The sequence below is a fragment of the Gopherus flavomarginatus genome, chromosome 8 (genome assembly GCF_025201925.1).
Source record: "Gopherus flavomarginatus isolate rGopFla2 chromosome 8, rGopFla2.mat.asm, whole genome shotgun sequence".
Classification (NCBI taxonomy): domain Eukaryota; kingdom Metazoa; phylum Chordata; order Testudines; family Testudinidae; genus Gopherus; species Gopherus flavomarginatus.
The window spans coordinates 19,124,112-19,136,866 of record NC_066624.1 but is presented as its reverse complement, the minus strand read 5'-3'; the positions used below and the strand labels follow the sequence as shown (position 1 = coordinate 19,136,866).

The window sequence follows — 12,755 nt, the reverse complement described above, 5'->3', positions numbered from 1 at the left end:
TATGATGTGGTAGAATATGTTCTGTTTTTCACTAAAGAATGTCCAGAATCCCCACAAAACTCCCTTCCCTTAGGCTCCACTCTTTAAAAATTGCATCGCTGTTGTAGCCATAAAACCAGTTAACAGAGTTTACCATGGAATAAACAAGAGAGAGCATCCTTGTTCTTTCTAGTCATAGTTTCCCTTATGACTCATAATCAGCTCCTGCAAGCAGAAGTTAGACTGGAGGACAAAATTTTCTGAAGTTATTCTGAGCCTCCCCTCTAATGGTCAGATCTTGGTACAGTCCAAAGAAATTTCAGGTTAAGAAGCCGGGGACTGTTTGTTTGCAGTATTGATTTTGGAGATTTTGTTTGCCTGACAGCTCAGGAGCAGAGACTATATAAGCCAGGTAAGTGCCAATGTTAATAAAGCTAAAATGCGTTTAGTGGATTTGCTTGGTTTGTTACCAGAAACAAAACTCTCTTTATAGTAATGATAATCACTACTTCGATTTCACTTTGATATCCAGAGTAAGAAAATGCTGTACTTGTTATAACACAGTAAGATACATACTTTAGATAGTCATGGCTGGGTTTGATACTGAACTCTGATTGTGGCTTTTGTAAATGGTATATTGTAAAAGCATGACTACCCAGGCACTTCTTCTGAGATAACCAGTTTAATATGATATGGAGTCTGACTGTTCTACAGGTGTGACTTCCGCACAGACACAAAAATCAGAGGGGCCAGTGTTGATAAACAATGTGATTACAATCTCACAGTTAAACCAGTTTCTCAGGGGGTATGGAATTGCACCTTCTTTGGTTTCTTAAAAGTATGGTCAGTTCTTGTTAAAGAATTTTCTATTGCAAGTCTCACGTGGGCATTTTAAATCTTTCTTTAAAAGAGATGTTGATAATATCTAGCAAGAAGTTGGTGCTTAGCATCATGGGTAAGTGAGCATTCAAAATGATTTAACAAGAATACCATATATTCATGGACTCACATTCATTAATTGCCATGGTCATCATTAAAACTGAATAGAATGTGAGAGCAGGAATAAGAGTTTTTAGGAATTGTGAAGACAAAGTTGCCTGCTTTATTTTCAGGCAGAGAACATGTCTAGAAGGATTCCACAAACATTTCTATTGGCACACTTTCTCTTGTTTGTACACTTATTCTTAATGCTATCCTGGCTTGCACTAGTGTTAATTGCAAATATATCATCATTCAAACATGCTCAATTATTTCCTTTCCAAATCAAGAGTATTGTCTAAGGCTCTGACCCTGTGCTTCTGGAATTAATCTGAATAATAACTAACTGGTTTTATGACCATTGGATAAATCACTTAGGGGCAGCTTTTTAAAGGCATTTGGTACCTTAAAATTGAGATAGGCATCTAGGTATTTTTGAAAATCCCATTAGGCACCTACTCCTATTTGGTGCTTTTGAAAATCCCATTAGGCAATTAAATGCCTTAAAATCTGGCCCTTAGCTACTTTGGCTCAGCTCCTCAAAGATATTTAGATACCTAAAGATTCAGAAAAGTGCTTAATGGAATTTTCAAAAGCACCAATGAGAGTTAGGCACCAAGGTACTTTTAAGTATCTGGACCTTCGTGCCTCAATTTTCCCATCTGTAAAAAGAGAATTACTATGCTGATCTATTTAAAGGACAGGTTGTTAGGAATAATTTGATAGAATTGGGTTCTATATAATGTGCAAGGCACCAAACTGGGTGTGGTTTGGGGCTACACAGCCTCAGGGAAAGCAGCAGGAGGCAAAAATACAAAGTATCTCAGCTGTATTTTTTTATGAGAAGAGATTAGCATGCTACTTCTCAAGTATTCAGAAAGTAGGAGCGTAGGACAAGAAAAATGGTTGTATAATCTCCTTAAGACTCAAACTTGGGAAAATGTGTGCCTAGAATATTTACTACTATGTGTACATTCTGATGTAGCTTTAAATGGATAAAAGGTCATCAATGAATACACAAAACATGATCATAGGTGTACATATTCCTTTTAAGAAGGTACTCTATACCGGAGAACAGATGCAGCACATTTGCCTTAGAAGGGATACAATGGTAAGTGGATTCCATGCATCAGCATGTGTACATGAAGAGCAGAAAATGCGCTGGTACTTTCCACTCCCCACCAATAAATGTAGCTTTGATTCAAGCACCATCCTTTTTCTAAAATGTGCCTGACTTTTGATGAATTGTTAGACTTCTGCGCTAGTAATCCGGCTCTTCTGTGGAATCCAGCTTTTCTTGATCCTTCACACATGAAGAGAAAAGCAGTTAACATATATTTCCCAGGCAACTATGTGATGAGAAACTTTTCATGTACAGGGCAACTGAGGGGAAGGGACTGGACAAATCTGGAAGTGTTTCTCTAGGTACATGTATTGTACTGACTCTGAGTGGCTGTGACTGAAAAAGTTCCATAATCACTAACTCTTTTTTTTTTTTTTGGCTGGTGTGGAGTTTACTTGGTTTGCAAATTCAAAGTTTTGTTTTCTAACTGCCAGCCCTGAAAACTCAGTGTGGGCTCTGAAAGTTCAGCTGGCTTCTTTCTACCTTGTGCATCATCACCAGTAATAGAGATCCTTAGCTACACCTGAGGAAACCTATTGCCTTCAGCTCATGCCCTGAAGCACTTGAGTAACCTCGTTAGCATTAAGTGAGTTTACAAATTTGTAACTGATGACATAATCCAGAGATAATAGGGTTGCACAGATGTAGCCTAGGGTCATTTTTGTACTTTCCTGCAATTCTATAGCACAGTTCATCTAGAAGGATCTCCAAATATTTGCCAGCTTTGTATATGGCTAGGTTGTGACTTCAGACACTGCCTGACCAAGAGACTGTGCATAAACTCCACCTCCCCAGGAGTAACCCTGGGAGGGCTTGTGCTTCCCTGGCACATGTGATTCAAATGTCCATCCCTGCTTTCACCTTGGGCCTAGAGATTAATTCACTGCTGGCCAGTTCCAGAAGTAAATTACTACCCACTCCACAGTAACAAGTAGTGGCACAGAACTAAGGCTCTACCCATTCCCCACCTACTCACCATCCACTTGCTCCAGGGAGGGTATAAGCAGGCAAGCAGCCCTGTTTATTGCTGCAGACCTGAACCCCAGTTACGGTAGCCTGTGTAGGGACATAATAATACATGTAGTACAAGTCAGAGTCTAGCCCTTAGGAATTGCTTCACTCACCACTGAAAAATTCCCTCCTGATATGTTCATTAAAAAAATTATTCAGACAGGGTGTATCACATCAACATAAACCATAAACCAAGCTGTAGGGTGCAATTCATTGTTGCAGAACTTCAGTGAAGCAGATGGAGTCGCATCAAGGATGGACTTGGATCAGGAAGTTTCAGTTACCCTTCAAACTATAGTGTTCTTTGTAACATAAGCCTCCTAGCTCCCACTCCAGAGGCAGTGTAGGGGCAAATTAATAGGGCCAGAAAGGACCATTGTGATCACTTAGTCTGAGCACCTGTATAAGACAGGCCACAGATCTTTCCCCCAAATAATTCCTTTTGAAATTATACATTATCATTGTGTGATCAAAAAGAAAAGCCTAATTAGAACATCATAATATAGCTGTGGCAGAGCTGTTGCTAGCTTTCCCAGTGCCAGAAAATGCATGTGCTCATGTCCTCCCTCACACCGTAAGAATTAAATCTGGCTGCAAAGGGAAACTTCACTTTCCTGACACCATCTACTAATAGCAGTTGTTGCTGTTTCCCTTGGTAATGGCCAGTCCCATCTGATTACCTCTGGCCTGATACTCCTGTCTGCTCACTACCATCCCTCTCCTGTATTTCCCCAGTTGGTCTGAATATACAGATAAAGGACAAATATTCTCACCAGAAAGTTTAAGGCAAGATACTGTAGGTAGTTTCCCCCTTTGTAGACATACAGCAAGAAGACTGCCATAACTGTGCAACTAAAAATGTTTGGCATCTCTTGGTTTATTTGGTTACGCAGCCTTACATTCATGTGTCTTTCCCTTAGAATATTTCTTCAACTGAACTAAAAGCTAGTTTTGGATAGAGAAACCTTCACATGCTTAATAAAGTACCAAGCTATCTAATAGTTAAGCACATATTTTCTTTTCAATTTTCCTTTCTAACAGAATCAGTTACTGCTGGACAAGAGAAGGGCTAATGCTTCAGGTCAATTTAGCTACCAGCAGAACTCAGATCATGTAATATAACTTGGCAAGTCAGCAAACTATAAAAATGTTTCTCTCTATAGTGGTTCTGAACGAAGTACAGATTTCACAACTGCTTTCAATTTAGCCAGGCTTTTAGTACAGACTTGAAAAACCATCACTTTATAAAGCCCTTAAATCTGAGCAAATAGAAACAAAGCACTATAAAATTCTTCTCCTTGTTTCCTGGAACCTCTTTATATTAGGACTCTTTCAGGGAAATAGTTCAGAGCTTGCAGTAATTTAAAGCTTCTGGCTGTAAAACTAGTTTGCTGGTCTAGTGGTTGTGAAGTGAGTTCTTGGCGTGCATGGTACCAGGAAGAGATGCATGTTGACTAAAATACCAAAAGGGTATGTTTGATCTCAGTCAAATAGCTGGCTTTTTACTTTGCTGGCTCATTGCTTGTGAGAGTCTTTGTTTTTTTTAAACAGAAGTAGTCAAAGGAACAAAGAAATTTTGTGCCAAAAACCTATCTAGCAGACTACACAGCGTAGCTAAAAAGGGGATGGGGAGTGGATGAAACAAACTGAAAATCTTGACTTGGGCTGTGAAAAATGATTGAACTCATTTAAAATCTGGGTGCACTGGCAATCTATTACATTAGCCCAACTCCTTAAAAGTTCTGCAGCCCTGCACAGAAGCTGTTCAGATAGCTATCCCGACCAGCTAAGCCCGCCCGCATCAGCCCGATGAGTGAAGTACATGGAGGTCATCTCAAAAAGCTTAATGGAGCATGGAATAGAGATTTTTGAGACAGGGATGTTGTCCTAAGGCTATCTTCTATGGGCTTCACCACAGGATTCAGTTGGAAGGAGAGAGAGCTCTTATCCAAATCCATGCACAATTGCAGAATAAATACAATATATATGTAGCTAAAAATTCTTCCTTTTTGTGTTGGCTTTTGTGTGAAAGCCTGTGTTTGTGAATTCTGTGTACAGAACTGTCTATCTGGACATATAATGAAATAAATGAATTTCCACTAAATCAGGCCCCTCTCTTTGAAGATAGATCCAGATTAGAAGGCAGCACTTGCTGCAGTGTCTCAGAGAGGTGTTGCCCTGATGAATTGAAAAGCAACTTTATGCTTGTTTTTGTGAAGGTGAAAACAGCCTTTGTGACTTCACTGTAACCTCACTCCTATAAAAAGAAGATATGCTTGTAGAGAGCAAAACACATTAGTTGTGAATAGCTGTGCTTAAAGGACATCATTTAAAAATCACGCTTCTTACTGAGTAGTCCCATGTAGGTTAGAATGTTTCAGAAACACCTATGATGACCCAAACTGGCAGATTAGCAAAGAAATATTTTCTCCATTATTTTCAGCATGTTTTCTGTGTGCATTTGACAGCGCTCTGTGTATAATAATTCTTACTGCTTTCCCTGCGTGAACAGTTAGTGAGCTTTCTGTTTTTGCTTTTGTGGTTCTTCCACGCATCACTGGGGCACAGAAACTTTAAAAAGAAAAGTGTTTGTAAAACTTTAAAACTCAGCAAGGGCACTCAGAGGGATAGTTCCTAAAACTGTTCTTAAGTCTCCTTACACAGATTTGATTTCAGGTTGATGGCCCTTTAATTTTAGAACTCTTGATAGTGCCAGGACTCTATTTGCAGCTATGCTGAATGTGATTTAGCTCTGTGCTCGCTCCAGCTGGGGAAGTGTGGCCAGTCATTGTAAGTAAAGATCAAATAATACTGTTCTCTTGCAGTTAAAATAAGGAAGGGGCTATGTGAGCAGGATCTTATCAGAAAGGAGAACTGCCTGGAGTACCTTCACTGTCTGTGCTGATAAATTTATTCCAGTCAAAATCTCCTAGAAAGGAACAGTTCAGAAAAAGTCTTCCAACCCGGATGCTAGTTCCTGAGAAGTCCTGAACATTCTCCATTCAAGTTGGTTTCAACAGGAGCTGTGGGTGCCCAGCACCTCCCTGAATAAAATTTCAGGTTTGCCGCTTGATTGTGTTGTACTGGGCAGGGGAGTGGATGAGGCTTTCCATTCCAGTGTCTGGAAGCTTAGCTTGGAGAGTCTAAAGAATGTAAAAGTAAAGAGTGCCACTGTAACGTGATAAAGTCAAAAGGGGGGATAGTTTTACTAGAGTCTATTGACTTGCTTTCTTTAGTTACTGCAGCCCAGCCTACATAGCAATGCTGAGGAGGTTCTCAAATTGTTGTAATATATATTTTAGGACTACTCATGAGCAAGCATTACACAGGTGATGTTTCTCATCACATGGCAGCGTACTGAGCCCTAGTCCAAGGCACTCAGGAGAGGTTGCCTAGCCTTGCTGTAAGTCCAGTAAGTGCCAGCAGTGTAAGATGTAAATATTTGATAGTAGCTAACCAAGGGACTAGGGGGTTCGCTGTTGAAACAGCATCCTTCGGCCCATGGCAATATCATCTATTTCCTGCCTCCCTCTGGTCACTGTAGTATCCGACCACCTCCTTGTCTTTAATATAGTTATCCTCACAACACAGTGCCCCTGCAAGGTAGGAAAGTACAGCTAGGGAACATACTGTCAAAGGTGGATGTTTTACCCTCACTGAAGTAACAGAAATCAGTTGGAGCCAGGCTTCTAAATACTTTTAGGATCTGGGTCTAAATGACTTGCCCAGGGCATCTGTAGCAGAGCAGAGAACTGAACGAGTGACTCCCAAATCTCAGGCTTGCAGCCTAACTCCTGGGCTATTCTTCCTCACTAGTATGCCTAATAACTAGCAAAACTGACTCCTTCCAACACAGCTGCCCTGGAGACCCAGCTGGCTAGGCAGATATTGGTTAGATTATGTTCTTTATTGTATGGCTGCCTTTATACACTGCTGCAGTATAAGCTGTTGTGTTGTAGCTGGGGGGGGGGGATATTTTAATCCGGAAAGGATTGGAATTCCCATCCAGCACAGCACATCAAGAGGGGGGATGGCTAAAGTAACTAAAAACCTAGCTCTGAATTATGCAATGACAAGTTGAAACCCATATCCCCCTGGAACAATTTTAAAAACAAGCATATCTTGCAAATAGACTCGTAGTTTGGGATCTTAGTCAGCCAGTGGAGACTTTTTAATGAGAGAACGTCAATGAGTGTTATCATGAGGTAATAATCTGTAATCCATTCAAATTAGAGTAATTAATTTTTCTCAGCTCTCGCTCTCTCTTTTTTTTTTTTTTTAATTGGTGAAGTATTCTGCACTTGACTTTGAAGCAGGCGGGGGTTGGGGGGAAGAAGCAAATCTACTTAATATTCCTTGTCTTTGGAGACCAACTGCCAAGCAGGATATCTCCTTTCAGAATCATTAATGAGAAAAGAATTGCCCTTAAGAAAAGGGAAACTGTTTAAAATGATATGGTAGTACTGAGCTGTTTCGCCCCTGAACAGCCAATTTTCGTACTGTTGAGCTCAAAGGCTGTTTGTATTGACGTAAGGAAATATCTTCCTCTTTGAATTACATCAGTGGTAAAAGGTCTAATCCTAAAGGGATTTGAAATATGCCCATTGGGGAAAATCCTGACCACACTGAAGTCAGTCTTTATACTTTGACAACAAATGGGAGTTTTGCCCATGGGAGCTTTGCCTGAGTAAAGACCAAGAACTTATTAAGCAGACACTTCAGGATTTAGCCCAGGAGAGCTAGAAATAGAAAAGAAATACAGAATCATGGTCTATCACTTTTCTAGTGCAGGGTACTCCCCCAGTCTCTGCTGAGCCTTTCGGCATACACTAACTAACATCAATACAGATCAGAGATTTTGGCTCTAAAGGAAAATTTGCCATGCTTAGTTACAGCTTTGGGTCAAATTCTGGCTTCAGTCCGTGTGCAAATAAATGCAACAATGGAGGATGCACATCTGATATCAGATTGCTCCTTCCACTCCAGTGGGTGAAGGTGCTAACACCTAAAGAAGATCATTCTGATATTTTGATTAGACCCGGGTGAACTTTTTCAGATGGAAATTTTGTTCACTGAAAAATGCATATTTGAGACAATAAACACATCTTGCAAATTTTTATCAAATTCACTGAATGGTTTCAGCTGGGGGCGGGGAGAAAAATTCCAAAAAGGTCAAAATATTTTTTTAATTCAAAATATTTATTCAAGTAAAACTTTTGCTTTGATTTTATTTTTAAAAATCATAAAATGGTAAGAAAACCTTAAATGAAACTAAATGTTTCAGGTCAAGCAGAACGTTTTGTTCAACCTGAAATGAAACTTTTTTGGCTTTTGCATTTTTGCCCCATAACCAACCAATCAGTTATTTGCACAGCTCTCACTGTAATTGCATGCCCTGTTGCATGTTATTGCTCCCTCTCCTCAAGAAGGATGTTCTACACAAACAGTGTTCTCTACTTCAGTGACAGTCTTTTTATTATTGCAGATCATTTCAGGGAAAGAGGAGGATGTGGCCCTGAAAATATGAGGGAAAGAAGAGGCAAGGATTCACCATACAAGACATTCCAAGCAGAGTGTCTTTGTAATCCACCTGTCCTCTCTCCAACAGCCTGGCCATGTAGAAAATGGAGCTGTGCAAAATGTTATAAAAGCTATAGACAATCCTGTATAATTTCTGCTAATAATTCCTGGTTTGTAGCATGTTTACTGCAAGTATAATACTTGGCAGCATGACTGGTTGCCTAAATCACATGGCATGTTTGTATTACCTGATTGCACTGATTCTAAGAGTTATTACTATGCAAACACAGAAAGCAAGTTTCCTATTCACTTTCCACCAGGATTCTCAAATACCTGCTGCTTCTGTGAACATTGCTGTCAGGAAAATCAATTCACTAAAATATCTGGAAAAAGCAAAACCAGCCAAAGCATATTCCTTTAAAAATTCAAATAGCTTCTTGTGGAAATTGTGTTGCAGTCTTCACTGTTCATGCATAGAAGTGGTGACAATTAGTGGGCCCCATTTTCTACTTAGCTGTTGGAGAGAGGAGGGGTGATTATGAACACACTCTGCTTGGAATGGTCTTGTATGGTCACTTTCCAGGATTATCTGGTTATCTTTTATTTAATCATCTCCCTGCCACTGTGGTGGCTTGGTCCCTCCTAGTCCCTCCCTGTAGCATATCATAATATAGTCTCTTGTATGCTGTAATATTTTTGGTTTCATTTCAGTTGCTGGGGTTAAGGTGTGGGTGCTCAGTGGTGTTAAGTGCCTTGTGATATACAGGAGGTCAGAATAGATGATCTGGTGGTCCCTTCTGGCCTTAAAATCTATGACTCTCAATCTCACCAGATGGAAAGGAGACAAAAACCTTCCCAGGTACTCTAGCTTGGGAGCACACACCCACTCTGTTCAGAGTTTAACTTCCAAGAACCCTAGAGCCATGAGCAAAGAAGGAAGTGCTATGCACCGGCTCTGTCCAGAATAATCTTTATTATTCTTCCTGATGAAAAGCATCCTCAGAGTTCTCTCCAACTCAAAAATTAGGGCCTTTGTAATAGCCGAAAAGGTAAATCCTTTTGAGACTTCATGATCTAATTCCAGCCTAATCTAATTTGTAATCCACCTTTTATCTGACAGCAGTCTATCATTTTGCCTAGAACTACTGGTTGTACAATCTGTTTTAAGAGCATGCTGAGGGTGGAATCCAAATTTACACAGATTATTAATCTTAATCTAGGCTGGACAGAGGACTATGTTTTCATCAGTGAAATCTTTCAAAGATCAGAAGTATCATGAACTCAAGCAGCGGTGCATCAAACAAGGACGACTCTTTGAAGATCCTGAGTTTCCAGCATCGGACGAATCCCTTTTCTACAACAGGTGTCCCTCTGGAAGAGTGGAATGGAAGCGGCCAAAGGTAATTTACACCATTCGTGATGAATAGAGCCCAGTTTGTGCTGTTCATCTGCAAGGTTAACAGAATCCTTTTAATTCCTATTCACCCTTCAGGGGTAAAATATAATTTACAAAACAATTCTTCTCCTCCCTGTCCCACAAAGCCCCTTCCCCTACCATTTATTTCATACAGTTGTAAGGTAGAGACAACAGACTTGCTGTGTCAAATTGCTGTCCAGACTACAATAATGCCTTAATACAGAAAGACACGATATGAATTAAATGCTGTGCATGACTAATTGTGTTTTTTACTATTGATAACTCTCTACTATAAAACCAGAAATATGAGGTGACTATAATCTAAGTTCCATTTAAATCAGTATTCTCTGAATTCACTGAAAAAAATCTGTCTGTAACAGATCACTCAATACAGTAATATGTTCTTGGAGTAAAATATTAATTACCCGGGTCAGTCTGCAGAGAAGTCCCTTTTTGGCCTACTGTGCTGACAGAAGTAGTACAATAATGTGACAGACTTGGTTAATTATGGTTTCAATTTGTAATGTATTGAAAATGTTATCAAAACTACAAGCAATCACTTTAAATTTATAAGAGGTTTTCTGGTCCTTTCAGGCTAGGGGGCTCTGTAGGGAATTGTGCAATCTGAGTTTTGAGAATTCTGTCTGGAAAGACAAAGCCTACAGGAAGGTGGCACAATTTGTGCCTCTCTGTCTTGGGGAACAGCCTGCTTTGTCTCTCTCGGGTTTTGATTCTTGTGTGTGAGGTTCTGGATTTTAAAAAGAAAGTAGTGTTATGTTGCAACTTTCCAGCAAGAGTATTTTATATAACATCTGTTTATGTGCCACTAACATAACACACTTCCTTATCTGTCACTTCTGGAATCCCTATATAGGAAAATAGAAATTGCCATATAGCATTCAATTCTATATCTGTTTTTATACATCACTCATCACCATAGTAGCTGAGTGTCTTCCAGTAGTGCATTAGAATCATAGAATATCAGGGTTGGAAGGGACCTCAGGAGGTCATCTAGTCCAACCCCCTGCTCAAAGCAGGATCAATCACCAACTAAATCATCCTAGCCAGGGCGTTGTCAAGCCTGACTTTAAAAACCTCTAAGGAAGGAGATTCCACCACCTCCCTAGATAATCGATTCCAGTGCTTCACCACTCTCTGAGTGAAAAAATTTCTCCTAATATCCAACCTAAACCTCCCCCACTGCAACTTGAGACCATTACTCCTTGTTCTGTCACCTGATACCACTGAGAAGAGTCTAGATCCATCCTCTTTGGAACCCTCTTTCAGGTAGTTGAAAGCAGCTATCAAATCCCCCCTCATTCTTCTCTTCTGCAGACTAAATAATCCCAGTTCCCTCAGCCTCTCCTCATAAGTCATGTGCTCCAGCCCCCTAATCATTTTTGTTACCCTCCACTGGACTCTTTCCAATTTTTCCACATCCTTCTTGTAATGTGGGGTCCAAAACTAGACTCAGTACTCCAGATGAGGCCTCATCAATGCCAAATAGAGGGGAATGATCACGTCCCTCAATCTGCTAGCGATGCTCCTACCTATACAGCCCATAATGCCATTAGCCTTCTTGGCAACAAAGGCACACTGTTGACTCATATCCAGTTTCTCATTTACTGTAGTCCCTAGGTCCTTTTCTGCAGAACTGCTGCCTAGTCACTCTGTCCCTAGTCTGTAGCAGTGCATGGGATTCTTCCCTCCTAAGTGCAGGACTCTGCACTTGTCCTTGTTGAACCCCATCACATTTCTTTTGGCCCAATCCTCTAATTTGTCTAGGTCCTCTATATCCTATCCCTATATTCCAGCGTATTTACCACTCTCTCCTAGTTTAGTGTCATCTTTAAACTTGCTGAGGGTGAAGTCCACGCCATCCTCCAGATCATTAATGATGATATTGAACAAAACCAGCCCCAGGACCGACCCTTGGGGCACTCCGCTTGATACCGGCTGCCAACTAGACATGGAGCCATTGATCACTACCCATTGGGCCTGACGATCTAGCTAGCTTTCTGTCCACCTTATAGTCCATTCATCCAGCCTATACTTCTTTAACTTGCTGGCAAGGATACTGTGAGAGACTGCATCAAAAGCTTTGCTAAAGTCAAAGAATAACACGTCCACTGCTTTCCCCTCATCCACAGAGCCAGTTATCTCATCATAGAAGGCAATTAGATTAGCCAGGCGTGACTTGCCCTTGGTGAATCCATGCTGACTGTTCCTGATCACTTTCCTCTCCTCTAAGTGCTTCAGAATTGATTTCTTGAGGACCTGCTCCATGATGGAAGCGGCACAGGCCAAGGGATGTACTGGCCACCACTTCCAGCAGCTCCCATTGGCCTGGAGCAGCAAACCACACCCATTAGGAGCCACAATCAGCCGAACCTGCAGACATGGCAGGTAGGTAAACTGGCCCCGCCCACCAGGGCCTTTCCCCGCACAAGCAGCGGAACAAGTTTGGGAACCACGGATCTACAAGCAACCAAAGCCTAGCTCCAGATATACACTGCTGCTCCAGTGGCTTCTGCAACAGGACATAGGAGGCTCACTGTAGGGCTCACACTACTTAAAGGGATATTACTCTACAGAAAGGTGCCTGAGAAATCGCAGGGAATCCATCTCCATAATGGAACAGAATGGGTCTGATGTGAAATGAAATGGAAAGGAAGGAGGCTGCAATACTGGAATAGAGGGAGTGCTGCCTCCAAAAGGGGCTTGTGG

At 40.9% G+C, this 12,755-nt stretch overlaps 1 protein-coding gene across 3 annotated transcripts in view; it reads left to right on the top strand.

Moving 5' to 3' along the window:
- The first annotated feature begins 223 nt into the window (after positions 1-223).
- Positions 224-12,755, top strand: part of CAPN6 (calpain 6) — an 80,891-nt gene continuing 68,359 nt past the window's right edge. The window contains exons 1-2 of one of the 3 annotated variants that reach the window (XM_050963756.1): positions 224-391; positions 9,832-10,011. In XM_050963756.1, the coding sequence (XP_050819713.1) occupies positions 9,847-10,011 (165 nt within the window). In that variant the 5' untranslated portion in view covers positions 224-391; positions 9,832-9,846. Of the gene's footprint in view, positions 392-5,826; positions 5,882-6,044; positions 6,152-9,831; positions 10,012-12,755 lie in introns of those variants that run through there. The other 2 variants (XM_050963757.1, XM_050963758.1) reach the window with 2 other exon arrangements.